This window comes from Thalassophryne amazonica, chromosome 21, assembly GCF_902500255.1.
Source record: "Thalassophryne amazonica chromosome 21, fThaAma1.1, whole genome shotgun sequence".
NCBI lineage: Eukaryota > Metazoa > Chordata > Actinopteri > Batrachoidiformes > Batrachoididae > Thalassophryne > Thalassophryne amazonica.
In genome coordinates, this window is record NC_047123.1 from 26,264,844 (window position 1) to 26,291,894 (window position 27,051).

Consider the following 27,051-nt stretch of genomic DNA (forward strand, 5'->3'; position numbering starts at 1 on the left):
CAGTTGTTTGGAAAATCCAACCCTAACTGACTTCAGCAATATGTAGAGTAAGTAACTCAGTGGAATGAGGAGGTGGTCAATACCCTGTCACATTACCTGTCTGTGTCCTTGGACAAGATACTTCATCTGCGTGGTCTCAATCCACTCAACTGTAAATGGGTACTGACCTTGCATAGAGAAGTAGCCGTTGGTGTACCCCCCTCCCCAAAATGGCCCAAAAAACCCAAAGCAATGACACAATTTGTTAATTATTAGATTTGTTTAATAAATCTGCCCATAATTTAAACCCTAAATGATTTCATGCCTTCCTAGAAGAGCATTTGTCATTGTAGAGCAGGTGGATCAGTGGGATAAGGAGGTGGGCTACCGATATTTGCACATGGGTTTGATATCCGGTCACATTGCCTGTCTGTTTCCTTGGATAAGACTCTTAATCTGCATTGTCTTAGTTCACCTAACTGTAAATGAGTACCGGCCTTGGCTATGGAAGTAACCTACATCAGACTGGCGTGCTCTACAAGGGTAATCGGAGACTTATCGCCGCCTTGCTATGGAATTTGGGAATAAGCATGTATGCCAATGTTTCTATATGGGACTTGTTTATAAAGGACTTGCAGTTGTTTGGAAAATCCAACCCTAACTGACTTCAGCAATATGTAGAGTAAGTAACTCAGTGGAATGAGGAGGTGGTCAATACCCCGTCACATTACCTGTCTGTGTCCTTGGACAAGATACTTCATCTGCGTGGTCTCAATCCACTCAACTGTAAATGGGTACTTACCTTGGGTAGAGAAGTAGCCGTTGGTGCACCCCCTCTCCCCAAAAAGGCTTTGTTTAATAAATCTGCCCATAATTTAAACCCTAAATGATTTCATGCCTTCCTAGAAGAGCATTTGACATTGTAGAGCAGGTGGATCAGTGGGATAAGGAGATGGGCTACCAATATTTACACATGGGTTCGATATCTGGCCACATTGCCTGTCTGTTTCCTTGGATAAGACTCTTAATCTCGGTGGAATGAGGAGGTGGCCAAAAAATATGTAATGTGACGGGTTGAATACCCTGTCACATACCTGTCTGTGTCCTTGGACAAGATACTTCATCTACGTCGTCTCAATCCACTCAACTGTAAATGGGTACTGACCTTTGGTAAGGAAGTAACTGTTGGTGCACCCCCTCCCTCCCCCCAAAAAGGCCCAAAATGCCCCTTTTTAATGTTAAACCCTTAACACCACCACACAATTTCTATTCTAGCTTAAATTTAACTTCCTTGACTTTTTTTAATATTCCTCCATGATCCTTTGCGTAATAGACAGAGGTAAAAATGTAACTTCCTTGTTGGAGGTAATTAAGTCCAAAATGCCTGAGAGTAAACCTCCATTTTAAATGAAATTTTGAAATAAACTATGAGAAAAATATTTTCTTCAATATTTTCTTGCACTGATGTGTTGCTTTATACCTGTTCCAGACAAAGAGCAGTACTACCCGTTGGTGGACGTGAGCTGGTGGAGCGACAGCGTTTTAATTCTGGCTCGCTGCTCGGGCTCCGTCACCGTGTCGTCAGTCAGGGCACTTCTTAACCTCCTGGGCAAATCCTGTGAATGGTTTGAGCCTTCGCCCCGAGTCACCCCCGCACACGAAGGCGGCTTCCTGAGCCTGGAGGTAAAACTACAAACACAGTGTGACCATCGCATTTCATATTCATGAAGCACTGATACCAACCACAGGTGATTTTTTTTTTTATTTTTTTTTTTTTATTCTGTATACTGGTGAATAAATAAAGAAGAAAGGATCATGTCATATTTTCAGTTATTGAAGCCTGAATGCAACTCATGAATTCTGAATGCAAATTGTAGGAAGATATTTATGGCATTTTGTTACTTAAATATATGCAATGAATAATGATGCATATATGCTCAGTATTGCAGTAAGCAATGAAGGTTTTTAACATAATAATGCAAAACCAGTAAATTAGACTAGATTAGCTAGAACTTTATTAATCCCTTGGGAAGACTCCTTTAGGGAAATTGACGTTTCAGCAGCATTGGATAGCAGCACACAGGGTGAGAAGCACACAGAGCATAATCTTGTAAATTGCCACATTAAAACGTCATTTAATGGCGAACTCTGATGCACCAAATAAGTTAGTAAAAGCACCTTTGTTTGGCCTAGGTAATTTCCCATAGCTGGATAGTAGCTGTAGCTTCAGCTGTATGTTTTTGTGGTTTAGGTTTCACGTTATCACAGTTAAATTTTTAGTTAATGGGTTAGCAGTTGTCGAAGGTAACTTTAAGAGATAGATATTAGTTTACTTTGTGAGTTTAAAGGGTGTAATTCTTAGAAATTTAGTTTTTTTCTCTCTCTTTTCAGTTTGTTATTATTTGATATAAAGTTAAAAAAAATCTAATGCATAACACCATAAGGGCTCCCAGACCTTTCCTTGGCACTGTATATACTTGTTTCTTGTATTTTTATTTCACATTACATCATTCTTGCAGTATCTATTATTTATCTGATTAGGCAGAGAGAAATAGAAAGTGATGGAGAGCTTTCATAATCAGTCATCTGCCAATTTCTGCAACACTTTCATCAGGTTGATTCAACACGAACTGCAGTCGTTTGTTAATATGCATCTGGTACTGTGTGTGTGTGTGCGTGTGCCTCTGTAAAAGTGAAATAATTTGACCTCTTGTGTTGATAATAATTAGTGCATGTACATCTTGGGAATAATAAACTGAGGCAGTGTATTAATGATGCACAGCAGAAGCAGAGTATGTTGAGAAGGTGGAGGGAATATTTTGCGGAGCCAGACGAATGAAGAAAATGAGAGAGAGAAAAGGCTGGTTGATGTGGAGAGAATAAATCAGGAAGTGCTGAGGGAGAAAGATGGGAGAAGGATGCTGAGGATGGAGCCAACAGGCAGGAGGAGTAGAGGGAGGCCATTGAGGAGGTTTATGGATGTGGTGAGGGAGGACATGCAGGTGGTTGGTGTGACAGAGGAAAATACAGAGGACAGGGTGAGATGGAATCGATTGATCCGTTGTGGCGACACCTTACGGGAGCAGCCGAGAGAAGAAGCAGCAGATATTTATAAAAATGTTTTACAGGTGCTAAATGTGTCACAGCTCCTGGCTGTGCAGCATTGCTGCAGTATCCAGTTTGTTCATTTATTTGTCTCTAGTTTTTGCAGACATTGAGAGGCATCAATATGTAATATTTTGTGAAATATACTGTGCAGGTGAAAAATGAAGTGTCAGCTTATGCATTGACAAAGCAAGAAGACAAGGAAGAATGTACGTCAGTCCATCTGCTTTCTATCCAGTGGGTTAGGCTTGATTATGTTGTGTGTTTAGATAATGTGCCAATGTGAGATAAATAGATAGCTACTAATTAGACAAATAAAGGAGTCAATTTTTCATGCAATAATGATTTGATTTTCTTGCATTTCCAAAGCCTGGAAAGTCGGTCTCTAAAACTGTGTTTATTTATGACAGTGTGAAATAAAGTTGGCCCAGAAACGTGGTCGCCTGGAGAGCAACCTGAGCAGCGGGAGCCTTGATGAAGAAGATGGCGATGACGGTGGTGACTCAGACTCCGATGATGAGCCGTCGGCCAGAGCCCGCTACTTTGGCTACGCCAAGCAGTGCCTATACTACGTAACAGAGATGGAGCGCTTTGCGCCACCACGCAAGCGCCCGCGCACCATTATCAAGAATTACCGTCTGGTGAGCCTGAGGTCGACAACGCCAGAAGAACTGTACCAGAGGAAGGTGAGAAGCTGAAAAATGTTATGTCAGAGTCTTAATCACAATACTTGTGTTTGATTCTGTCATTTATTATAAAATAAATAAATAAATAAATAAATTCAAGAATCACAAACGCATAAGAACACATGAAAAATGAATGAATAAAAAAATAACAATGTCATCATCTTGTAAAACACAGAAGCCACAGTTTATCTCTGTATTAGATACACCGTCATTTACGAACTAAAAAGCCGCTGCTTTTTTCACATGCTTTGAATTCTGTGGGTTAAACAACCGAAATACTGCCATTAATGCATTGATTGGCAGAGTAAAATACACGTAGTAAATATAAATTCTTACCTGTTAGTTTCAGTGGGATTCATCTGAATATATAATCCACATAAAGCCTCCTTTTTAAAAAAAAAATCCAAAACTGTGTCTCAACGTGAAGAAAAGTCCCTCTGTACACACAGCTGTGCTGTGAGAGCTCCTCTCCCCTACCGAGTCTTGGCAATTAAATTACAGCCACAAAGAAATAAAATAAAATAATGTTAAAATTAGCCCGTTTTGTTTTTGTGTCGAGCAGACGGTAACACTCACTGTAACGTCCAAAGTGAACATGAACTACACTACCCACAATGCTCCCTGCATCGACCGCCAATCACGTTTTGCGCTTAATGATGACATTATCAGCAAGCAACAGGCAGCCAGTCTGCTACAAGTACACAACAGACAGACTAAAATGTTTAATTTTAGGGTTTACAAATGTTTTTGACCATTAAACTTTGCTCACTTTACCAGCAAAAAAAAAATGTTATCGGACTGAAAGTTATCAGAACAAAATTTATCGGAAGATAATTGGTCTGATGGTGTTTTTTTTTTTGTCTAAACGTAAAGAAAGGTCCCTCTGTCCACACAGCTGCATCGTGAGAGCTTCTCTCCACCATGAGTCTTGCGCTTAAACTACAGCCACAAAGAAATAAAATAATGTTAAAATTAGTCCGTTTTGTTTTTGTCGAGTGGACGGCAACACTCACTGTAATGTCCAAAGTGAAGCTGAACTACACTACCCACAATACTCCCTGCGTTGACCGGCCTATCACGTTTTGTGCTTAATGATGACATCATCAGCAAGTGACAGGCAGCTAGTCTGCCACAAAAACACAATAGACGGACTAAAATGTTTGATTTTAGGGTTTAGAAACATTTTTGACCGTTAAACTTTGCTCACTTTACCAGGAAAAAAAATGTTATTGGACTGAAAGTTATCGGAACTAAATTTATCGAAGATAATTAATCCGATGATGGTTTTAAAACTTATCTGAAAAGCTAATACGCTAGCAAAAACATTAGCTTCGATAATTATCTGTTATTGGATTAGCCTAACTGTGCCCACCACTCAGCTTGACCATGTTTGTCCTTTTGGAGAATTTCATTACAAGTATCTGAGATAATATAGCCTGCTGTGCAGTTAGTAGTACAAACAGACCAGCTAAGAAGCTCGTGTTTCAATATTTCTCTTGAGTGGAATGTTACCATTATTTAATTTATATATTTGCACCGTTAGCACTAATTAGCAGGTACGTATTGATAACTTGGTGACGTTAGGTACTGAAGCAACATGCCAGTCATAGTTTTGGATACTGCACACCACCACCCAGTGCACAAAGATATGCGTTACACAATCACCTGAACGAACGTTGGCCCCTTAGCCCTAGCTTGCTTGTTATCTTTGAGATGGGAAGTGCGTTTGAGCGTCACACCAGTCTTGCCCACGCTCATCAAAATTCCATTGCTGTTGTACAACAGTCTCTCATTTTTATGAATTTAGTGGGACAAATTTATATCAGATATTTAATATTTCAAAAATGTTCTTTACATAATTATAAAACAGCCTTTTGAAAGGCTTTTGTCATTGTCATACAGATAATTGAGTCACATATGGTTCACTTGAACTCCTTGCAGTCATTTCGTTAGAGCTGTTATCAATCCTCCTAAATGGTAGATATCATATTCTATATTGAAACCTGATTCCTTTTTCCCCACTTAATTTAGCAGCTGCTAAAGGATGTTATACGATGTTTTTGGCCAATCGCTGAGTTCTGATTTTTTTGGCAAAGAGAATTGTGTGCCAGCTCATTGAAACGCCGCTGTTTCACCGACTCCACTGCAGCCTGCTGCTGCGGAGGAGGAGGAGGAGAAGGAGGAATGAAGCCAAGGCGAAATGTTCCGTCTGCTTTAAGGCTATTCCTCAGTCCCAGGGGTTTCTGTAGAATGCTAATTGCTACATTAGAAATATGGCTGTTGTTGCTACTGGCTGCAAATTGCCGCAAAGACAACAACACGCTCCATCATAAAACACAGCGAGAGTCGTATCAGCTCTCAGTGGTCCCAAGTTTGAGCGCGTTTCATCAGTCATTTTTATGACCCGCCATCATCTACCTTCTTTATCATTGTCATTGTCATTAGGTGCCATTAGTTATCACCATCAATCCTAACAGTGGAGAGTTACAAAGTAATGCATCATTATTATCTCTGTGCAACACTTGGTACCCGCGGCACTTCGCCAGATGCTGCTGTGGCTGTCTGGTTTTATTTTTATTCCTCTTTATTCTGTCAGCATTTCTGCCGGCAATCGTGCGTAATTTGTTACTTGTATGAGACAGGTTTGTACTTTTTGACACATACACAATATACAAAATGCTACAATGGCCTAATCCGTCCTCGGCGATTCACCCTCACTTGAGGCTTATTGTCCAGTTGAGTGGGAAAAGACGGCATTCCGGGGTTGTTCCTTGATCCTTACATTTGGGGGCGTAACCCTGTGTGTGGAAGTAGCAAGTTGGCAGCGCCGCTAGCGGTTTTATTAGCGGATTCCAGAGAGAAAGAGAGAGAGAACAGAGTGGTTTTTGATGTCCTCCTACGTGAGGTTTGGCTGTGTGGGGTTCTTAACGCCCTCCAGGAACTGTACTCTGCCTAATGTGTTGCTTTGTACTCCTACACGCAGTAAGAGAGATCCGCGCGCGTGTCAGTGAGCTTTCACATGCATTCAGAGAGCTGAGACGAACCGAGGCATCACGCTGTTATGGGATCAAATGTTTTGTATGACAATGATGTGACATTAAACCTTTGTAAACCTGGCTTCTAACCAAGGCCAATTTACTCTTATTACTACTACTTCTACTACTACTATTACTACTACTACTATTACCACCACTACTGCTGCTACTACTTCTCATACTACTACTACTTCCACAAACCATATCCAACATAATGATGACAAAAGCTGCAAGTGCAAGACACCCACCAAGTAGAGTGTATACCTTCACCAAGGTCATACTAACGCATACAAGTATTCAAACCCATGACCATATGTTTACATTTTTCTACTTGCTGTATTCACGAGAGCCTGGAAGGCAGTGGTTAGGATACCTTTCTCCCACCAAGGAGGTAAAGAGTTCAAAACCCACCACGCCCATTCTCCTTTACATCTAGAGTTGTATCAAGAAGGGCTTGGGGAGTAAAACCTATGCCAAGTCAACATGGTGACCCTGAGCAAAAACAGTTCAACCAAACTGTCAAAAAAAGCAAAAAGGTTCTCTCTCGCAATGCATTTTCTGAGTCTTCCCTATCCAAATCTGTGTTTGTGCTATGCTGCTACAACTCCTACTATTAATTGGAGATGGCCAAGGAGACACTCATGTTTCACCTGGCTGAAGGAAATAGATGGTTATTTTAAAAGGTGGGATGGGCCGGTTGTGTGCCTTGGTGTTTGCCATCCAAGAACCAGCCAGTTCTGTGGTTTGGGGATGGGGTGACACGGGGCACCAGTGCAAGCTCACAGACTTGTCATGAATTCCTTGGCTGTGGGTTTATTGTTCTTGCTGGAGTGATCTCTGTAGAACTCCACAAAACTGGGCAGAAACATATGGAGATCTCGGGTGGGCTAACCATACAACTCCCTGACCTCCCCCCCCATGGCTAAGAGACTCCAAGGGAAAGGTAGAACCAATGCCGTTGGTGGTAACATAGATACGGGAGTTCCTGACGAGTCTTGAAACTTGAGAGCCAACCGCTATAGAGGCTATCTTTTCTGATGGGTATTCCTCAGGGATTTAAGGTCACAGTTGCTCTTCTCCTAGATGGACTGCGTGACAACGATAACAAGCTTCACCTACCTGGATGGAGAACCAGAGTGGTCCTTCTCTAGACTGGCTACCAACCACGGCTAACAGGCATATTCTGCCCTCTCAATTATCACGTTATAGTTAGATTTTTTTTTTGTAATTCAGGTTGTCAATAAACTTTTCCAATGCAGCTGTGCTGACTGTGTGTGTGTGTGTGTGTGTGTGTGTGTGTGTGTGTGTGTGTGCGTGCGCGCGTGTGTGTGTGAAATACTCACACACTGCAAATGTGTAATTCTTGGATTAATTTTTTTTTACTTTCTCCATTCATTTGTTGCTTCACTCTTGCAATATTTTTAGATATTTCTTTCAGCCGTTCTCTTTATCCCTCAATAACAGAAATCATTCATTCCGTGTCACGCCGTGCCACTGCTGCACACATTCAGACGTGCGCATTTATGCTATTCAGTCTTTAAGTATTCCAAGGGTGCGCTCAGGATTGTGGAGGAGCCGCCACATTTCTTACATTCATTCAAAGCCATGACTGCTTTGTCCTTTGTATCAGTATGATGGAAAATGTGACCGTGGACTTTTTTGTCTTTTGTGGGCATCTATTTAAAAATTTTCTTGAAATAAGACCTAATTTTAAATCATTCAGTTTCATGAAGGACAACAGTCTATTAAGATTGCAACAACATTATACACTTACAGGTAATATTCTATCTATACAAGTACAAAGATGGTACTGTATCTCTTGAAAAGAGGATGTTAAGCTTAAATTTAAAGGGGGACTCCAGGGTTTTTCAGCCGGTGTTCTACTCAGGATAGGAAACTAAATTAATCAGACAATTATTGATTTAGAAAACAAACATCATCACGGGCTAAACGGCTACTTATTGTATTGATGTTGGGCAACCTTAAAAAAAGTAAATTTCATCCTGTTGCTATTGAACAGGTGAAACTGTCATTAAAAAAGTCAGGTAACATATGTGCATCCATACCTCACAAAATTTAAAGAAACTGATGACGGGCTGTGTCTTACAAAAGGAGTCCTTCATTGGCAGTCAACGAGTGGCATTGGGGGAGGTTGGCTAGGTTAAAGTATGCGGTTGAGTATATAATCGGTCATAAAAAGTGGTTTCCTGAGAGTGGTTTTAGCTTGCCTTGTGGCCGTACTATAGACTGTGTATATATTGGACACCCCTCTGTGTCATCACTTATGGATTTGTTGGAGTGGTTTTGAAGTTCAAACATGGCGTCTCCAAATGTTGTCTTTGTAGCAGTGCCTAACTCATAAAAGGGCAAAGAGGTGGAGTGTGGGCAAGACAGACTGGCGTGACCTGGGCGGGACAAATGAATCCTGAACACTCCACCATCTAACAGTCACCAAGCTAAGCTACAGCTAACAGGCTAACTTTGGTTTGAATGTTTTGATTAACACATGTTTTTGAGGGCTGTGTAGTGGTTGGGTGCAGGTATTAGACTGGCATATTGCTTTAGTAGAATATTTTCTGGAGTATAAGTCACACCTGTAAAAATATACATAAGTTATATATAAGTTGTATCTGAGTATAAGTTGGCTTATGAGCTCATTATTAACAATCAATGTTTTATTATTTGAGTTATTTTGTTTTGTGTGTTGATTCCTGGGAAAGGCCTATACAAACTATTATTATTTTTATGAATAATAAAAGCATCAATATTACAGTATATAAATTGCACTTGAGTATAAGTTGCAGGATCTCGGAAACTAGTAGTAAAAAAAAAAGGGACTTAAATGCTGCAAAAAATTGAAAATGTTGCACCATCAGTACACCTAATATCTCCATGCTACCTGCTAATTAGTGCAAATGAGGCTACAACAGATGTATAATGCTAAAACTCACTCAACAGAAATACCGGAGCACTGACTTGTTTGATCTGTTTGTATGAGTCACCTTAAATCAAGCCAGACTAGCTGTCACTGCTCCTAATTATTCATACCATAATAGCTTAAACTGATGAGTTATGTCAGGAAGGGGAAAACTAGCTATAGAGATCAAAACTATTTTTTTATACCATGCTGGAAACATGTTTCTTTCTGCTGTAACTTTGTGCAACTTGGGGGACTAACAAGAGTGGCTCGCTTTGGGAGCCAGCCTCAAGTGGCCATTTAAGGAAATGCAAGATTTTGCAAGTTCCGCATTGGCTTCATTCCTCAGTACTGGAGGTTGAGCCTTGGTACACTCAACAAAAATATAAACGCAACACTTTTGGTTTTGCTCCCATTTTGTATGAGATGAACTCAATGATCTAAAACTTTTTCCACATACACAATATCACCATTTCCCTCAAATATTGTTCACAAACCAGTCTAAATGTTGTGAAAGTGTAGTGACACGGACCCACAACAGGGGGCGTAAATGAACGGACAATGAAATAGTCAAATATGAACACTTTACTGTTGTGAAAAGCACAACCAAACACAGCAGATTACAGAATATGTACAATAGTCAATTAGCAAAGGTGACGTGTGGGCAGGCTCGAGGATAGAGGACGTCTGTCCTGAGAAGAACCGGAACCACATGATTTCCTCCGCCACCGAACCTGGAGAATACTGGAGCCGCCAAATCCCGAACACCCCAGGTGGCCACTGTCTCCGCGTGTCGGATCTGGTACTGCTGGCGAGGAGCAGAGACAATCAGATGTGGGTGTTTGAACACCCAGTAACAACAACAGTGGGAATTCCACCTCCACCTCTAACACACACTCGTGCAGGGTCTGAGTAACCACTTATGTGGATATGCAGGCTGAGAAGGTTACCTCCTAAGGTAGACGATATCTCGGCAACGAGGTGGAGATGACATCCGGTCTTTATGGAGTGGGATGATGAAGTGTAGATGGGTGACAGCTGTCAAGAAATAATGAGTGACAGCTGTCACCCCCGGCTGTGTCCGTGGCGGCAGCGCCCTCTCGTGCCTGAAGCCCGCACTTCAGGCAGGGTGCCCTCTGGTGGTGGGCCAGCAGTACCTCCTCTTCTGGCGGCCCACACAACACTAAATCTGTAATAGTGAGCACTTCTCCTTTGCTGAGATAATCCATCCCACCTCACAGGTGTGCCATATCAAGATGCTGATTAGACACCATGATTAGTGCACAGGTGTGCCTTAGACTGCCCACAATAAAAGGCCACTCTGAAAGGTGCAGTTTTGTTTTATTGGGGGGGATACCAGTCAGTATCTGGTGTGACCACCATTTGCCTCATGCAGTGCAACACATCTCCTTCGCATAGAGTTGATCAGGTTGTCAACTGTGGCCTGTGGAATGTTGGTCCACTCCTCTTCAGTGACTGTGCGAAGTTGCTGGATATTGGCAGGAACTGGTACACGCTGTCGTATACGCCGGTCCAGAGCATCCCAAACATGCTCAATGGGTGACATGTCCGGTGAGTATGCCGGCCATGCAAGAACTGGGACATTTTCAGCTTCCAAGAATTGTGTACAGATCCTTGCAACATGGGGCCGTGCATTATCCTGCTGCAACATGAGGTGATGTTCTTGGATGTATGGCACAACAATGGGCCTCAGGATCTCGTCACGGTATCTCTGTGCATTCAAAATGCCATCAATAAAATGCACCTGTGTTCTTCGTCCATAACAGACGTCTGCCCATACCATAACTCCACCGCCAGCATGGGCCACTCGATCCACAACATTGACATCAGAAAACCGCTCACCCACACGACGCCACACACGCTGTCTGCCATCTGCCCTGAACAGTGTGAACCAGGATTCATCCGTGAAGAGAACACCTCTCCAACGTGCCAAACGCCAGCGAATGTGAGCATTTGCCCACTCAAGTTGGTTACGACGACGAACTGGAGTCAGGTCGAGACTCCAGTGAGGACGACGAGCATGCAGATGAGCTTCCCTGAGACGGTTTCTGACAGTTTGTGCAGAAATTCTTTGGTTATGCAAACTGATTGTTTCAGTAGCTGTCCGAGTGGCTGGTCTCAGACGATCTTGGAGATGAACATGCTGGATGTGGAGGTCCTGGGCTGGTGTGGTTACACGTGGTCTGCGGTTGTGAGGCTGGTTGGATGTACTGCCTAATTCTCTGAAATGCCTTTGGAGACGGCTTATGGTAGAGAAATGAACATTCAATACACGAGCAACAGCTCTGGTTGACATTCCTGCTGTCAGCATGCCAATTGCACGCTCCCTCAAATCTCGCAACATCTGTGGCATTGTGCTGTGTGATAAAACTGCACCTTTCAGAGTGGCCTTTTATTGTGGACAGTCTAAGGCACACCTGTGAGGTGGGATGGATTATCTCAGCAAAGGAGAAGTGTTCACTATCACAGATTTAGACTGGTTTGTGAACAATATTTGAGGGAAATGGTGATATTGTGTATGTGGAAAAAGTTTTAGATCTTTGAGTTCATCTCATACAAAATGGGAGCAAAACCAAAAGTGTTGCGTTTATATTTTTGTTGAATGTAATTAGACTAATGAGCCAGTTAGGCCATGTCAGTGTCTGCATTGCAAATCAGTAATGTGCTGATTAATTTCATTTTTGTCCAGTGAACAGATTTTTGATGAACAGATGAATGTTCATCAAAAAAAGCACAGTTTGAAAAATGTCAACCTTCCTCTTCATATCTTGATTTAAAAATGGCTCATTTCTTGACATTCCTATGACCTGTCAGCACAATCTATACATATAATTGACAACAAACCTCTTTTCTTTTTGTTGCGGCCTTGTCTGAGCACCATTATTTTGACGACACCTGAGATGATTTTGATGTCTATAGTATTTCATGTCGCCTTGATGTGTCTATTACAGATAGACAACGAGGAATATGGCGAGGCTTTGTCTCTTGCTCAGGCCTATAATCTGGATTCTGACTTGGTCTACCAGAGACAGTGGAGGAAGAGTACCGTCAGCATCGCCTCGATACAAGACTACCTGGTAGGCTGGAAAATGAGCGCTATTGAAATTGGTTGAGAAATGAGGCAATGCAACAGAAGCTGCAAAGAGGATGGAGATTTAAAGATTATTTTTAGAGTTTTCACACCACTCCTTCTTAATTATCTCATTTTTCAACTCTCTTCTTTCTCTCTGGCTCTCCGCTTCATGCATCCTGTTCAGAGCAAGATCCGCAAGCGTTCGTGGGTGCTGCACGAGTGTGTGGAGCGCGTCCCCGAGAACGTGGATGCAGCAAAGGAGCTGCTGCAGTACGGCCTGAAGGGAACAGACCTCGAGGCTCTCATTGTGTTCGGAAACGGAGAGGATGAGGGCCGGTGTGTTGCACGCAAACATATTCTTCATGGATGCAAAAACACCAAATCTGATCAACCCACCTCATTAATCCATACTTCTATGCCGTTTCCCAGTTTTATCATGCCAGGCGATCTCGACCTTGATGACCTCCCTTATGAAGACATCCTGTCGGATGAGGAGGAGCTGGAAATGAAGAGGAAAAAGGAGATAAGGAAGAGGCAAGAGCTACTGGCCAAGGTCGACTTCAGCAGGTACACAGCAGGGCATTTTATTTTTGAGAGTTAGAGATGGTTGTTTGCCAGTGCCGTTGCCGTCCAGGAACAAGGCAGTTCTGTAGTGTGGTGGATGCACAAACACCCGGTGCAAACTCCACACTTGACCTGATAAATGTGAACAAAACCGCCAGAATAGAGTAAAAGCTGAAGATCCATCCTGCAGTGTTGCATAGTTCAGAAGTTGGACAATAGATCTGACAGCTTAACTGCCTTTCATGTCATGCATTTCCACATACCGGTCTGACACAATATCCCCCACTCCTGCAAATCAGGTCTGTTGAATTATATCCCTTTTTTCACCCTCACTTACTCAGCCAAACAACTGCTCTAGGACAAACAAAAAGCATTCTTTTCTGAGCAGATAATCCCCATCTGTAATGTATCCAGGTGCTACTACCCAACATACTCCACTGGTAGACAGTTTCACAGTGCTTCAGGGTGGAAAACCTTTTTCAAACTTGAACATATCTTGATTATAGTAACATTTAAATAACATTTAAAGCTCCTTCTTTGAAGATGATTGGATTATTGTGTGCTATGAGCTCTGATCAATTTAAGTGGGTACATTTCTAAAGAGCTGTGAAGTCCCAGGTACCTCCACAATTACACAGGGGCAGTGATTTTTTTCAGAACTTTGCCCATACTGTTGAGTAGCTTAGAACCCACCTGATCGAAGGGATCAGAAGAAAGTCTTCAGGAAAAAAACATAAGAATTTATAATCAAGGATGTACTACAAATGCAGCCCATTTGGGTAATTGTACAGCAATGGAATTACAATCAGAACAAGGTGATCTTACAGAACACATAACCTACTGGATCCAGCTCACTGAGTGGGACCATTCTTCAGTGTAATGTTGCATAATTAAGAACTCTGTATATTTTTTTCTTTTAAAGTATCTGTCATTATACAAAATATAAACCCTCAAAATTACTTCACCAAAATGGCAGCTAGAGTTTTGCGTAACACCCATAAGCTGTTTGTATATTTTTCATTCGATTTTTTTAAGACTGGAAACTGCATCATCAAATGAATGCCACCCTCTGAGTCCCTGTAGCAGGTGTTGGTTGGGTGGAGAAATCCCACCGGATGGAACCCAACAGTGAACTGTGTGAACCCCCTGGCCGCCAGGTTGTTACTTACTGTTTAGAGAGAGGGGGAGCAATGTAGACCAGGCTGTGGTTGAGTCATAATTATACCCGATATGAACTCTAATGACAGTCACGATGACAGCTATGACTGCACTGCAGCGCCGGAGATTTGTTTTAAAAGGGTTTTATTTCAAAAGTATTTAAGATGTCGACAAGGGAACCGCTTGATGTGAAGGAAATTGGAGAGACGGCTGCCAAATTTAACATTGATTGCTGGATTAGGTGGCAGACCAAAGAGGGGATCATAAATGCAGCGACATTATTGAGGATGAGAGGGAGTGAGAGCGCGCGGGTGGAGATTAGTGGGTAATCTTCCGGAGGTAATTTATGCTTTTGTTGTTGAGGGCCCAGGGAGACTAATAAAACACCCTCTAGTGATCACTAATCATGCAGCACACACATGCAAATGTACCGAACAGATCTTTATATTTTGAAATGGTGTGGCGTTTAATGCATGCACATATTGCACGCATTTATTAAAATTCCCAAATGTAAGCAATTAAATATGCATGAATGAACTGTAATGAATGAGGTCCATGTGCATGCACACACCTGCAGATACTGCAAGCTTCAGTAGGGGATAGTATTTGCTCTGTCTTCTAAAATTAAGGACTTAACCATTGAGCTGCCAATTTGAATGAAAAGCAGTAAACTACACAATATCCAGCCATGTCAGCTTGCATTACAAAAAACAAACAAAAAAAAGTCTACATCTTTAAAATTTGACTTCTTCCCATCAAATCTTGCCATTTGTCAGGGATGTGATCTGGCCCCTGCTGTGTTCAGTGTTTGCACAGAGTTGGTGTTAAGGTGCCTTGACACTTGCACAAATTTGATCCGCGCACTGGTACGCAATCTGCCGTGCAGGAGAGTAAACTCATTGTAAACAGTTGTAAACTGTGCACAGCTTCGTGCAAGTGCACAAAGAAATTTTTGAAATGTTCAAAATCTCTGTCATGCATTAATTATGTGAACCTCATGTGAACATTGCACAAACAATTCAAAACACTGCATGTGAGTGCGAGTGATTGTGTCAGCGCACCGCATCACAACGCAGCTTATCTGATCAGTTATAATGAGATATTAAATCTGTCATAAAGATAATTTTACAGCTGCTCATAAGAAGGAATGAACATGCAAATGTTTTACCAACCCATTAAAATATAAACATTACAACTAGACTGTTCCAAATGCGTTCTCCATCTCATGAAGCGCAGGAGTGAGAGAGAAAAGGTGCAGCTGGAGTGGTGCTATGTGATTCTGGAAGCGATTCCAGGTGTTTTCATCAGCCAAACTCTGAGAGAAAATGATTAATCCACTAAGAAATAATTATTTTAAATGCGCAGCATCCTGCGGCATACAGTGTGGCAAAAAAGTGTCCCTCTGAAAATAAGCCAAATAATCTGAAATCTAGCCAAATAGGCTTGTATTAAGCAAAACAAAATCTGCCAATGGCGTAAGAAAAATTTACTCGGTTAGAATTTGCAAAACTACCAAAATGTCTAGACACTGAATAAACAAAATGTGCCTTAAAACTAGACAGAATTCTTATTTTAAGGTTAGACTCTGTTTTAAAATAAAGAAAACAATCTTGTTCCTTTGCTTGGATGATTTTAAATCCTTTGCCTTTCCTTGTTACTGGTTAAATACAGCTTGATATTAGCTTCATTTTTTCTTATGTAAAAAAAGCTTGACAAGATTATTTTTCTTAGACAAAAATAAAGTCAAATTTTCTTTAAACAAGTTTTTTTTTTTAACTTTCTTAGATATCAGTTTTTGCAGTGTTATCTTTAAAAGAGTACAAGGTAAGTCACATCTTGAGTTTACAAAATGGAAAAAGGAAATATGAATATAGCAGAATGCAACCATTGTGCTATTATCATTATCATCTCCAGTACATTTGTCTGTAGTTTGTATGTGCATGGGTGGGTTGTGTGTTTGAGTGTGCATGTGTGTTTTTGGGTGCAGCCATGTCTCTAACCATATTTCCTTGAGACCCGCAGCCACAGCATGAGATGGATAATAATTCTCTTAATTTCTTTTTAACTACATCCCATTACAGAAATGGCTCGGTATCGATCACAGCTGCTCTAAGTGTGCTTCTGCTTCTGTGTACACAACAGGGCAGCATTTAACTGTTGACCGTCTCGCCGAGTTTATCGTTTGTCCCTGTACGTGTGGAGTTATTGTCTGCGAATATGTGTGTGTACACTTGAATTGCCTGCATTTGTATCAGCAGGCAGCTCAGTCAAACACCATGATTATCCTTGATCACAGCCTGATTATTGTAGGGTGTAAAAATGTTGCAAAATCACACCAGTGTACAGTGCATCCGAAAAGTATTTTTCATATTTTGTTATGTTACAGCCTTATTCCAAAATGAATGAATTTTTTTCCTCAAAATTCTACACACAGCACCCCATAATGACCATGTGAAATAAGTTTTTTTTCTTTTTCAATTTTTGCAAATTTACTAAAAAACAACAACAAAAAACTAAGGAACCAAAGTACATAAGTATTCACAGCCTTTGCCATGAAGATCAAAATTGTTTCCACTGATTACACTGGTCTACAGCCAAAATGCTTATGAAATAAAGATAATCAAACTTTACTCATTTTGGGCCATGTAGAATGAAAATGTTGTTTGAAATTGTTGATTGGCTGTAGTTTTAAGAAATGCTACCACTATGCTACTAAGGATTAATATATAATGCTTTTACTGATTTTTAAAGTGATACTAAAAGAGAACAGGTGAAACATTATACAAACAGTCAGAAAAACATAAAAAAGACCTATGTTTGAATGAATGAATGAATGAGTTTATTCGGCACACAATTCAACAACAAAAACAAAAAACTCATAACAAAGCAACTTTACAAAGGTCTTGTGTAGCCGAAAGGGTGAGGGCAGAAGCAAAGCTTAGAAATACCCACCCCTTATACTAAAAAATAAGAAATATATACACACAAACAAAATTTCATAATACATATCTACACAATCACACATACACACACACATATATATATATATATGCACACACGATGACAATACCAAAAAGAAAAAATGTGCAAAGTTAGTCAGTGAACTCAAATTTACAAAATACAACCAGACAACACTGGCTCACAACACACAAACCCGCAAGTAATAACAAATCAATAGACCTAGGTCTTCAGCTATAATTCAACATGCCAAAATCCATAATAAATAGCACATTTTATTTCTGAAGCAGACAACTTCTAAATATTTGTATACCAGTGTTATCTTTGAGATGTTTCTACAGCTTAATTGGAGTCCACCTGCGGTAAATTCAGTTGATTGGATATGATTTGGAAAGGCACACAGTTGCCTACATATAAGGTCCCACATTGTGTCAGAGCACAAACCAAGCATGAAGTCAAAGGAATCGTCTGTAGACCTCTGAGACAGGATTATCTCGAGGCACAAATCTGGGGAAGGGTACAGAAACTTTTGTGCTGCTTTGAAGGTCCCAATGAGTACAGTGGCCTCCATCATCCATAAATGTTCAAATCCACCAGGACTCTTCTCAGAGCTGGACTTACGTAGGTAATCTGTTTTATTCCACGGAATCCAGCAATAAGTCCCAGAACCAATGGGCCAGAGTACCTATATAAGACTTCTGCTTCTTTACAATCCTCAGTAAGCGTACACTTTAATCACTGCTGCAGATGTTTGCTGCTGATGCACCACTTTAGCTTTAGTTTAGTTCGATGTGCAGTTATATTTTGATCCTATACAGCCAGTTTTATCTTCCGATCCTCATCAGTCTGTTTGCATAATAAAGTAATGAAGTCTGCTGAGGGCCAGTATATCTACCCTGACATTCAGCATATAACAAGACGGACAATGCCACGGTAGTGGCGTGTGTGTGTGTGTGTGTGTGTGTGAGAGTGTGAGAGTGAGAATGGAAGAAGAGCCAGACAAAAACACTCCTCAGTCTCCCTGAAGGTGTTTATATTTGTATTTGATCACATTCAGACCTCAATCATAAAGGCTCATTTTCTCATTTTGCACGCACCCGCACGAATGACCATTGGCAGCCACAGGCAGGGTGCAGGAGGCGCCCATACTGCCTCGTGTGGTTTACGCAGTCCAATCTTGTCCTACTACGTGATAATCACTTTCACCACTGTGCTTCTTTGTGTACGCACGGAAGTGCGCTGGTCTGTTTACACAGTTCAATCTTCGTCCAGTGCGGTCGCGTTCTGGGTGCGTGCACAGAGATGGAAGAGCGGCGCTATCTGATTGTAATACGCTGCAGTTCGGATAGCTTTGAAACACGAGACACACACCCAGCCTGGAGCAATCACGCTGCAGTCTCTTTGCATTAGGCAGCATACGTGATGATGTGTAACAGTCTGAAGAACAGTTGAGCTCTCAGACCTCACAGCCCTCAATCTTTATTCAAATGCGCAGCAGTGTTTTTCTTCGTCATGGCCCTTTCTCATCCGTGTTTTTCTCCTGAGTCAACAGTGTAATTCAGGGAAACCAATATAGAGCCACGCAAAAGGCAGAGGTGCTATAAAACTGGGTTGTCTGTGTTCACGGTGCGCTTCTGGAGGATCCAGCAAATGCATTGATGATTTAAACGCAAGAGACGTGTCAGCGACCTATAGTATGTTGGCACATTTTTCCCATGCTTCCATGGTACAGAATAATAAACAATCTGTATTATCCTCCATTTCCTAAAAATGACAGTTCTCAAACTTTTTAGCCTGGACTAGTTCTTCTTTCTTCCATTCCTGAACCTTTTTTGAACTGGTTTTCTTGAAGGTAATGGTGGCGGTAATGCTGTGTACGATGGGTTGATGTTCTGGGGTCTTGATAGAGGTGCAAACTTGCCATTTGCTGTGACGACATATTGAGGCTCAGGTGTGAAAACTGCAACTTCAATTGAAAGACAAGAAGTTGAGACATCACGTAAACACCAGCTGGGATCGGGAAGTGCCACGGGGCTGTCGCAACCAAACATACCTTTTACCCTGGAACGCTTGCTGAATGCTAGTTTGCTGTTTATATTGAGGATCCAGCCATTTCACACCAAACTGATCAAGAAGACTGATCAAGTGGACTCACTGCTCCTAGGAGACGGTCTGTTGGTGCTGTCAACAATAACCCCTACCATTTTCTGGATGGAAAACCAGTTCTTCAACTCACTCCAGGTTAGGTCCAGGTCAGTCCATTAAAACGTTTGCACCAAGACCTCACTAATCCATAACACCAACAACCACTAGACAGCGTATGTCCTTTTTTGCTGGTCTGCAGTTGAAATTTAGTATGTTTTTAAGAAAATCCTTTAAGAGGTAGTGGTAATGCATAGCAAGTAGCTCAGGAAGAGCAAGTAGACTACCAATCAGTAGACCTGGGTTCAAATCCTAGTCATGGTACCTTTCTGTGTCCTTCAAGACACTTCATCTGCTGGGTCCCAGTCCACCCAGCTGTAAATGCATACTGGCCTTGTCTCGGGAAGTACCCTTGGTGTCTCGAATCTATGGATAAGCACCAACACCAGTGGACCTCACGGTGTTTAAAGGTCATCATCCTCTTTTTCCTTCTGCTCTGCTTGGTCCCAGTCCACCCAACTGTAAATACGGACTGGCCTTGTCTTGGAAAGTACCCTTGGTGTCTCGAATCTATGGAATCTATAAATAAGCACCAACACCAGTGGACCTCAGGGTGTTTAAAGGTCATCATCCTCTTTTTCTTCTGCTCCACTTCACCATGAGGCTGTGACTGGTGGTGTAACATCAGAAAAATCACCCTATATGTAATTTCTCCAGTCATAGCCATGGAAACCTATGGCTCCTTCAGTGTTATCATGATGGCTTCTCTCACTCATCTCCTTCTTGACACAGTCATTCAGTTTTTGAGAAATGCTTATGTCAGACAGACTTACTGTACAGAACCATACTGTTTGTATTTCTTAATGATTGATGCAAATGAAGTCCAAGACACATTCACATGGGAAGAACACTCAAACTCCGCACTGAGAGAGACCCATGACCTACAATTTTAATTCACTTTGATTAAAAGTCAAAGGTTCCCATCTAAGCTTTTGAGAGCTTTTTTATGATTCACACCTTCTTGTGATGAGCATCACATTATTAATAAATATAAATCCTGTGATTTGTTGTGACTTCACGTCTAATGAGCCTTGAATGCCAGAAGGTTTAATTAACTGTCCCCATTAACAGTGTGAGCTTCCACACTAGATTGCTGCCTAAAAGAATGTCCATTGCATAAATCAAAAGTGAATTGTTGTTAAAATCTTCTAATTCAGATTTGTGGCCAAATCACTCTTTAATATATATTCTTTTATGTTTACACTTTACAATCTTTGTTGTTTTTTCTGTTTTAGCTTAACTAGGTAATAGTACCAATGGGCTTGAGCACAGTAATGGAGACATCAATGTGACATTTGACTGCAGTGACCTTGACCTTCACAGAAATAACCTCCACCTCAGTGTGTGCCATGTTTATTCCAAAATGGGTTTGCTGAAATGTTGTTGTTTTTTTTTTGTTTTTTTTTTTAATGGCAGTTTTGGGGCTGACCTTCAGTGACATGCCAACTTAACTAAAAATCAGCAAAATGACCTTAGAGGAGAAGGTCAACAAACAGGCAGACATGACCTTTGATGCCAATGATTGACCTTGCTGGGCAATTCTGGAACTCAGAATTGTGCATCAAGATTGATGCCAATCGGAACGGCCAATGGCGTTAGCCTTTGTCAATACACCCCTCTTAAGGGGAATTCTGGGGTTGACTATTATCCACATATCATGTTTTGTGGAACTTGGCCGAAGGACCTGAGATGAGCAGGAGAACAAGCAGACAGATAAACCAAAAGTTTAACCTTCACCCTCTATGACCTTGAATTATGCTCAAGTAAACCCATTGAGGGCCATTGTGGAGTCAGATTACACTCACACATGGTTGGTGGAAATTAGCCCAAACATCTCGGAGGAGATGCTTGGGCTAACAAACACACATAAACAAACAAAGACGTAAACATTTCTAAAATTATAGTCTTATTTTTATAGAGATGAATAACTGCTTGTAAGAGCCTGGTAAGTGTTTGTTTTATCCTTTTGGCTGCACAAAATAACGACAGAATAGTGGCATATTTGCACTTCTGGTACCTCAGAGTACATCCGAAATTGTGTGCAGTCATTCTAACTTTAAAAGAAAAAACAACCCTGATATCCTTTGTCCATTGAAGTGTGAACTTACTGTGTTGTTACAGAGTGATCCATTGTACGAATCAAAAAAAAAGGAAAACCTGAGAACTTTATTGTCTTATCTCGGCTGAGTTTGTGTCTCATCATCCCGCTCTGTCCTCCATCTCCACTTTTCTTACTTTGCTGTGAAGTGGCAGAGGAAAGTATTAATTACCGCGAGTATGAGCGCTTAAATTGGTACCCTTTGATGTTTCAAAGCGTGTTGAGCCAGTGTTAATCTCTGCTAGTCTGTGTTGAGGAACCCTGATAAGACCTGATAGGGCACTCTGTAATGAGGGATTAAAGATTAAGGCAATGATGGAGCGGTCAGAGCCTCTGCGATCACAGCTGGGTGGATCCAGACCAGAATTCGTGCGCAGAAAAACGTAAAGTGACCACTCATCATCGTTTGCAGAACTGAGGTTTATTTCCCCGAGGCCATTCCGCCAGCAGCTGAATTGTAGGTATTTCCTATATAGCCTGGTGGATTGATGTCAGTAGTCATCTAAATTATTTATGATGATGATTAAATGACATTGAAAATGAATTTGAGCCACACAAGGCGATCAGTCACCTCATTGTCAGCAAGCATCCCATACATAATAACCACCATGTTCCTGTGGTCATAAAATGTTGATTTGTTGCCTTAGAAGATGATTGGGTCTAGAAAGCATTATGGGGTGTTGTGATGTTTGTAGTCACCAGTCTAAAGCTGTGTTCTATGGCTCCCTGGGGACCCACTGTAGAGCATCAATTTGCAGTTAATTTAAGGTTAGAGTGTGTGTGTGTGTGTGTGTGTGTGTGTGTGTGTGTGTGTGTGTGTGTGTGTGTGTGTGTGTGTGTGTGTGTGTTAGTACTATATGTTCACTATGAAGAATTGGCTTGGAGTTTGACTTGACTTTGGTAGGAACAGAAAAGCTATTCAGGTGATGTAGTTTGAGATGTGTCCGCTGGATTGGAGGTTTGAATGTTAACTGCAGCATTGTGCGACAGTATTTGGACACATTTTTGGGTGACACCTTGGATCCTGGATGGTGATCACCTTGGCAGGCAACTGGTCCATCCTTATCTGTTTGCCACAGCCTGGTGAAATGTGGCCGTGCCCTCGGCCTTCACCAGCCACTGGGGATCCTGAGCAACCGGGACCAACCAAAAGGAAAAACAGTTCAGTGGTGGCCTTGGTAGCCACTAGGCTGTGGATTTTGAAATGAAATAATCACACAAGCTCAGTTCAGGTTGGGCATATCTTAAAAGCCACATATCTGTTGAGAGTGACAAAGAGAGAAGGAAGAAGTGTCTGCTTCAGCTGTGTTGATGGAAAATCCTTTCTGCTGGGTTTTGGGGACTTGTAATTGTGTTATTTGAGTTTTAGAATGTAACCAGTTTGAAATCATTGCGAAATAACTGAAATCTGTCTAATTTAGCCGATATATGCCCAGAAATTGCCCGTCTTACTGACCCCATTCACACTCCATTCCTTGCTTGACCATCTCCTGTGTTCTTTTAAATTCACTGCTACAAAATCCTTTCCACAGGGTTGTGTGGAGGTGTAACCGTTATTGGAGTTTGGAATATGAGACAATCAGAGCATAATGGTTTATTTCTCTGATTGACGAGTGCCTTCGTTCTGTTTGGTTTGTGGCTACATTCATAGAAAACCCATTTCCAAAAGGTTGTGCGATGGCATAGTCAGGTGCAGAAGATAGCAGAGAAGCTCCATTTAAATTCAGCCACACCTGCTCCTAATTTTCATCATCAACCCAACATCCATCATTCATCCAACAAATGGCAGACCCGTCTATGGGCTAGGAGTTAAGCAAAGATGCTTTTTGGATTGATGTGGTGAATCTACGTTCACTAAATTGTGTACAGAATGGTGGCATTTGGTTGTGTTTGAGTTTATGTGTGAAAGTGGAGGGCTCATGTATTTATCTATCTAAAGTATTCATTAATTCACTGGATTTTACAGCATGCCCAGGCTTTTATGCTGTACAATGCTTTTGTCAGGACACTAGTTCAAAACACGTGTTCCATTTGCAATGGTTAAGAGTACAGGTGCCAAAAAGCATCAGATGCTCATATGTGAGAAGGTGGAACCAGATATTGTCGGTATTTTTATGTGATAAATAGATTTTAACCAGGTAATGGATTTTCAGAAGGGTTTCAGATTAACTCTGGATTGAATGGTGATTGTGTTTGTTTGTGTAGGTTAACCCTGGAGCAGAAAGAGCTGTGTCGTAGCCGACTGAAACTCCTTGCCTACCTGGACCGGCTGGCCACATACGAGGTAACAACAGTCTCATCATCACATGTTCATTTATTCTGATATAATTTTGAGATATCAAGTCTCAGGTGAAGGACGTTGGGTAGGTTCAACAACTAGAAATGGCTCACAGGGCTGCCCAAACCTCCGGGGTGGTTGGTGGTGGTGCATCATGGCCGTTGTGCATCATGTGCTGTTGTCAGTCTGCAAGTTGTACATTCATGAGGTGCACTATTATTGATCTATGTGAATGAAATGGACTTGTGCATTTAGAAACAAGGAGTAAATGTACTTTTCAAACTTGTACTGCTGGCGCTGCCTATTGTTGCTGCGTCGAATATTATATTTTGTACTGTGACTTTGTGGTGAACCTGGCAGCGGCACTGACTTTCTTCTAGCTATGCTGGCACCGTGCGTGTGAAATGAAACAAGAGACAACATGCACTGATTTAGTAAATGTGGTTGAACTGATCCAACACGATCACTCAAAAGCCTTTATCGTGTCAGTTCTGATTGATGACATCTCTAGAGCTAATCATGTTGGACCACACTAAGCATGATTTACCGCTTGTCAAGACAGACAACTGACACAGCATTAACAAACACCAGACCACCCACACATTCAAGTTCTAGTATTATTACGTCCATGACATTAACCCAGTGACTGCTATACTGTGGCCAACACTCTCTTCCTCGGCACTGCAGTAGTGGCCCTTTAATTTAAACATCGAGGTTGTATATTCCTTTGAGAGTGCAAAGTCTTTGTATTGTCACCCTTTTGCAATACGGCAATGCACGTCTTGTGCACAGAATTGTGGGTTTGTAACATCTGTGTCTGCAAAATAGGAATGGCCAAGTGGGATGTGAAAGAAGTATGTCCACATAGATGTTTATCAGGCACTGCCTGAGAATCAGAATGAATTTGGATGATGTGATTGATAAGGTTGCAGAGAAAAGCAAAGTCCTTCATATCTTCACGATAAAAAGATAAGACACATTTATTTGTTGTTATATGCGTTGGCTGTGCATTGCTCTTTTGTTATTGGAAAATACACTGAGGCCATGATTTGTTCTGTTGATGCTTTGGTGGAGATGTTGAATTATTATTTACTGTGCCAAGGGATTCACCATTAAATGGTGACCTTATAGCCACACACACACACACACACACACATATATATATATATATATATATATATGAGGGCTGTCCATAAAGTATAGGTCCTTTTTATTTTTTTCAAAAACTATATGGATTTCATTCATATGTTTTTACGTCAGACATGCTTGAAGCCTCGTGCGCATGCGTGAGTTTTTCCACGCCTGTCGGTGACGTCATTCGCCTGTGAGCACTCCTTGTGGGAGGAGTCGTCCAGCCCCTCGTCGGAATTCCTTTGTCTGAGAAGTTGCTGAGAGACTGGCGCTTTGTTTGATTAAAATTTTTTATAAACCTGTGAGGCACATCGAAGTGGACACGGTTCGAAAAATTAAGCTGGTTTTCGGTGAAAATTTTAATGGCTGATGAGAGATTTTGAGGTGATACTGTCGCTTTAAGGACTTCCCACAGAGCGGGACGTCGCGCAGCGCTCCCAGGCGCCGTCGTCAGCCTGTTTCAAGCTGAAAACCTCCACATTTCAGGCTCTATTGATCCAGGACATCGTGAGAGAACAGAAGTTTCAGAAGAAGTCGGTTTCAGCATTTTATCCGGATATTCCACTGTTAAAGGAGATTTTTTTTAATGAAAGACGTGCGGGCGGATTGCAGCGTCGGCTCGCAGCCGCCGCGACGCTCCGCCACAAAAACCATATGGATTAGAATCACGTGTGATTACATCAGACATGCTTGAACCCTCGTGGGCATACGAGAGTTTTTTCACGCCTGTCGGTTACGTCACTCGCCTGTGGGCAGTCTTTGAGTGAGGAGTCACCCACCCTCTCGTTGATTTTTTCATTGTTTAGGACTGGCTCAGAGACTGCTGCTTTGTTTGATTAAAATTTTTTCAAAGCTGTAAGGCACAACTGAGTGGACACCATTCGATAAATTCAGCTGGTTTTTGGTAAAAGATTTTGGTCTGGTAGTGTCGCCGTAAGGACGGCCCACGGCGCCTAACAGCGATCTGCGCTTGGAGGCGGCAGCGTCTCGCCGTTTCAAGTTGAAAACTTCCATATTTCAGGCTCTGTTGACCCAGGAAGTCGTCAGAGAACAGAGAACTTTCAGAAGAAGTCGACATGAGGAGTTTATTCGGACATTCCATTGTTAACGGACATTTTGTAATGAAAGAACGTGCGGGCAGAGTCGCATGTCGGGCCGGACCCGACCGCGGGGGTCGCGACAGGAAAAACACCTTCGTTGGAAACCTTAACGGGCAAGTTGGAACATGCCCAAGCTGTTAAACAATTTCTCAAGTTACTCACTTGTTGAAAGTCATCAAAAGCCGCCTGAATTTTACAAATGGTTTTCAACACGGAGGTGTTTTTCCTGTCGCGGCGCACACAGATTCGCCGAGTCGTCACGGAAACGTCTTTCATTACAAAATGTCCTTAAACAGTGGAATGTCCGCATACCGGCCTCTTCTGAATCTTCTCTGTTCTCTCACGACGTCCTGGGTGAATTAAGCCTTAAATTAGGATGTTTTCAGGTCGAAACAGGCCGACGACGGCGCCTGGAAGCACTGCACGACATCCCGCTGCGTGGGAAGTCCTTACATCGACAGAAACACCCCATAATCTCTCATCAGCCGTTAAACTTTTCACCAAAAACCAGCTTAATTTCTCGAATAGTGTCCACTCGGATATTCCTCACAGGTCCAGAAAAATTTTTGATAAAGCAACGCGCGCTGTCTCGAGCAGCGTGTGAAACAAAGGAATTTAGCCGAGAGGGCGGGACCACATCTCACTCAAGGCCTGCCCACGGGGAAATGACGTCACGACACGCGTGAAAAAACTCACGCATGCGCACGAGGGTTCAAGCATGATTGGTGTAATCGCACGTCATTCAA

The 27,051-nt window shown here is 41.8% G+C and overlaps 1 protein-coding gene across 3 annotated transcripts in view; it reads left to right on the plus strand.

The window, feature by feature from the left end:
* Nucleotides 1–27,051, plus strand: part of nbas (NBAS subunit of NRZ tethering complex) — a 309,279-nt gene that overhangs the window by 35,199 nt on the left and 247,029 nt on the right. For all 3 annotated transcript variants that reach the window (XM_034161663.1, XM_034161660.1, XM_034161661.1), the window contains exons 14-19: nucleotides 1,469–1,662; nucleotides 3,495–3,770; nucleotides 12,695–12,820; nucleotides 13,001–13,152; nucleotides 13,246–13,383; nucleotides 24,002–24,080. In XM_034161663.1, coding sequence (XP_034017554.1) covers nucleotides 1,469–1,662; nucleotides 3,495–3,770; nucleotides 12,695–12,820; nucleotides 13,001–13,152; nucleotides 13,246–13,383; nucleotides 24,002–24,080 — 965 coding nt within the window. The remainder of the gene's footprint in view (nucleotides 1–1,468; nucleotides 1,663–3,494; nucleotides 3,771–12,694; nucleotides 12,821–13,000; nucleotides 13,153–13,245; nucleotides 13,384–24,001; nucleotides 24,081–27,051) is intronic.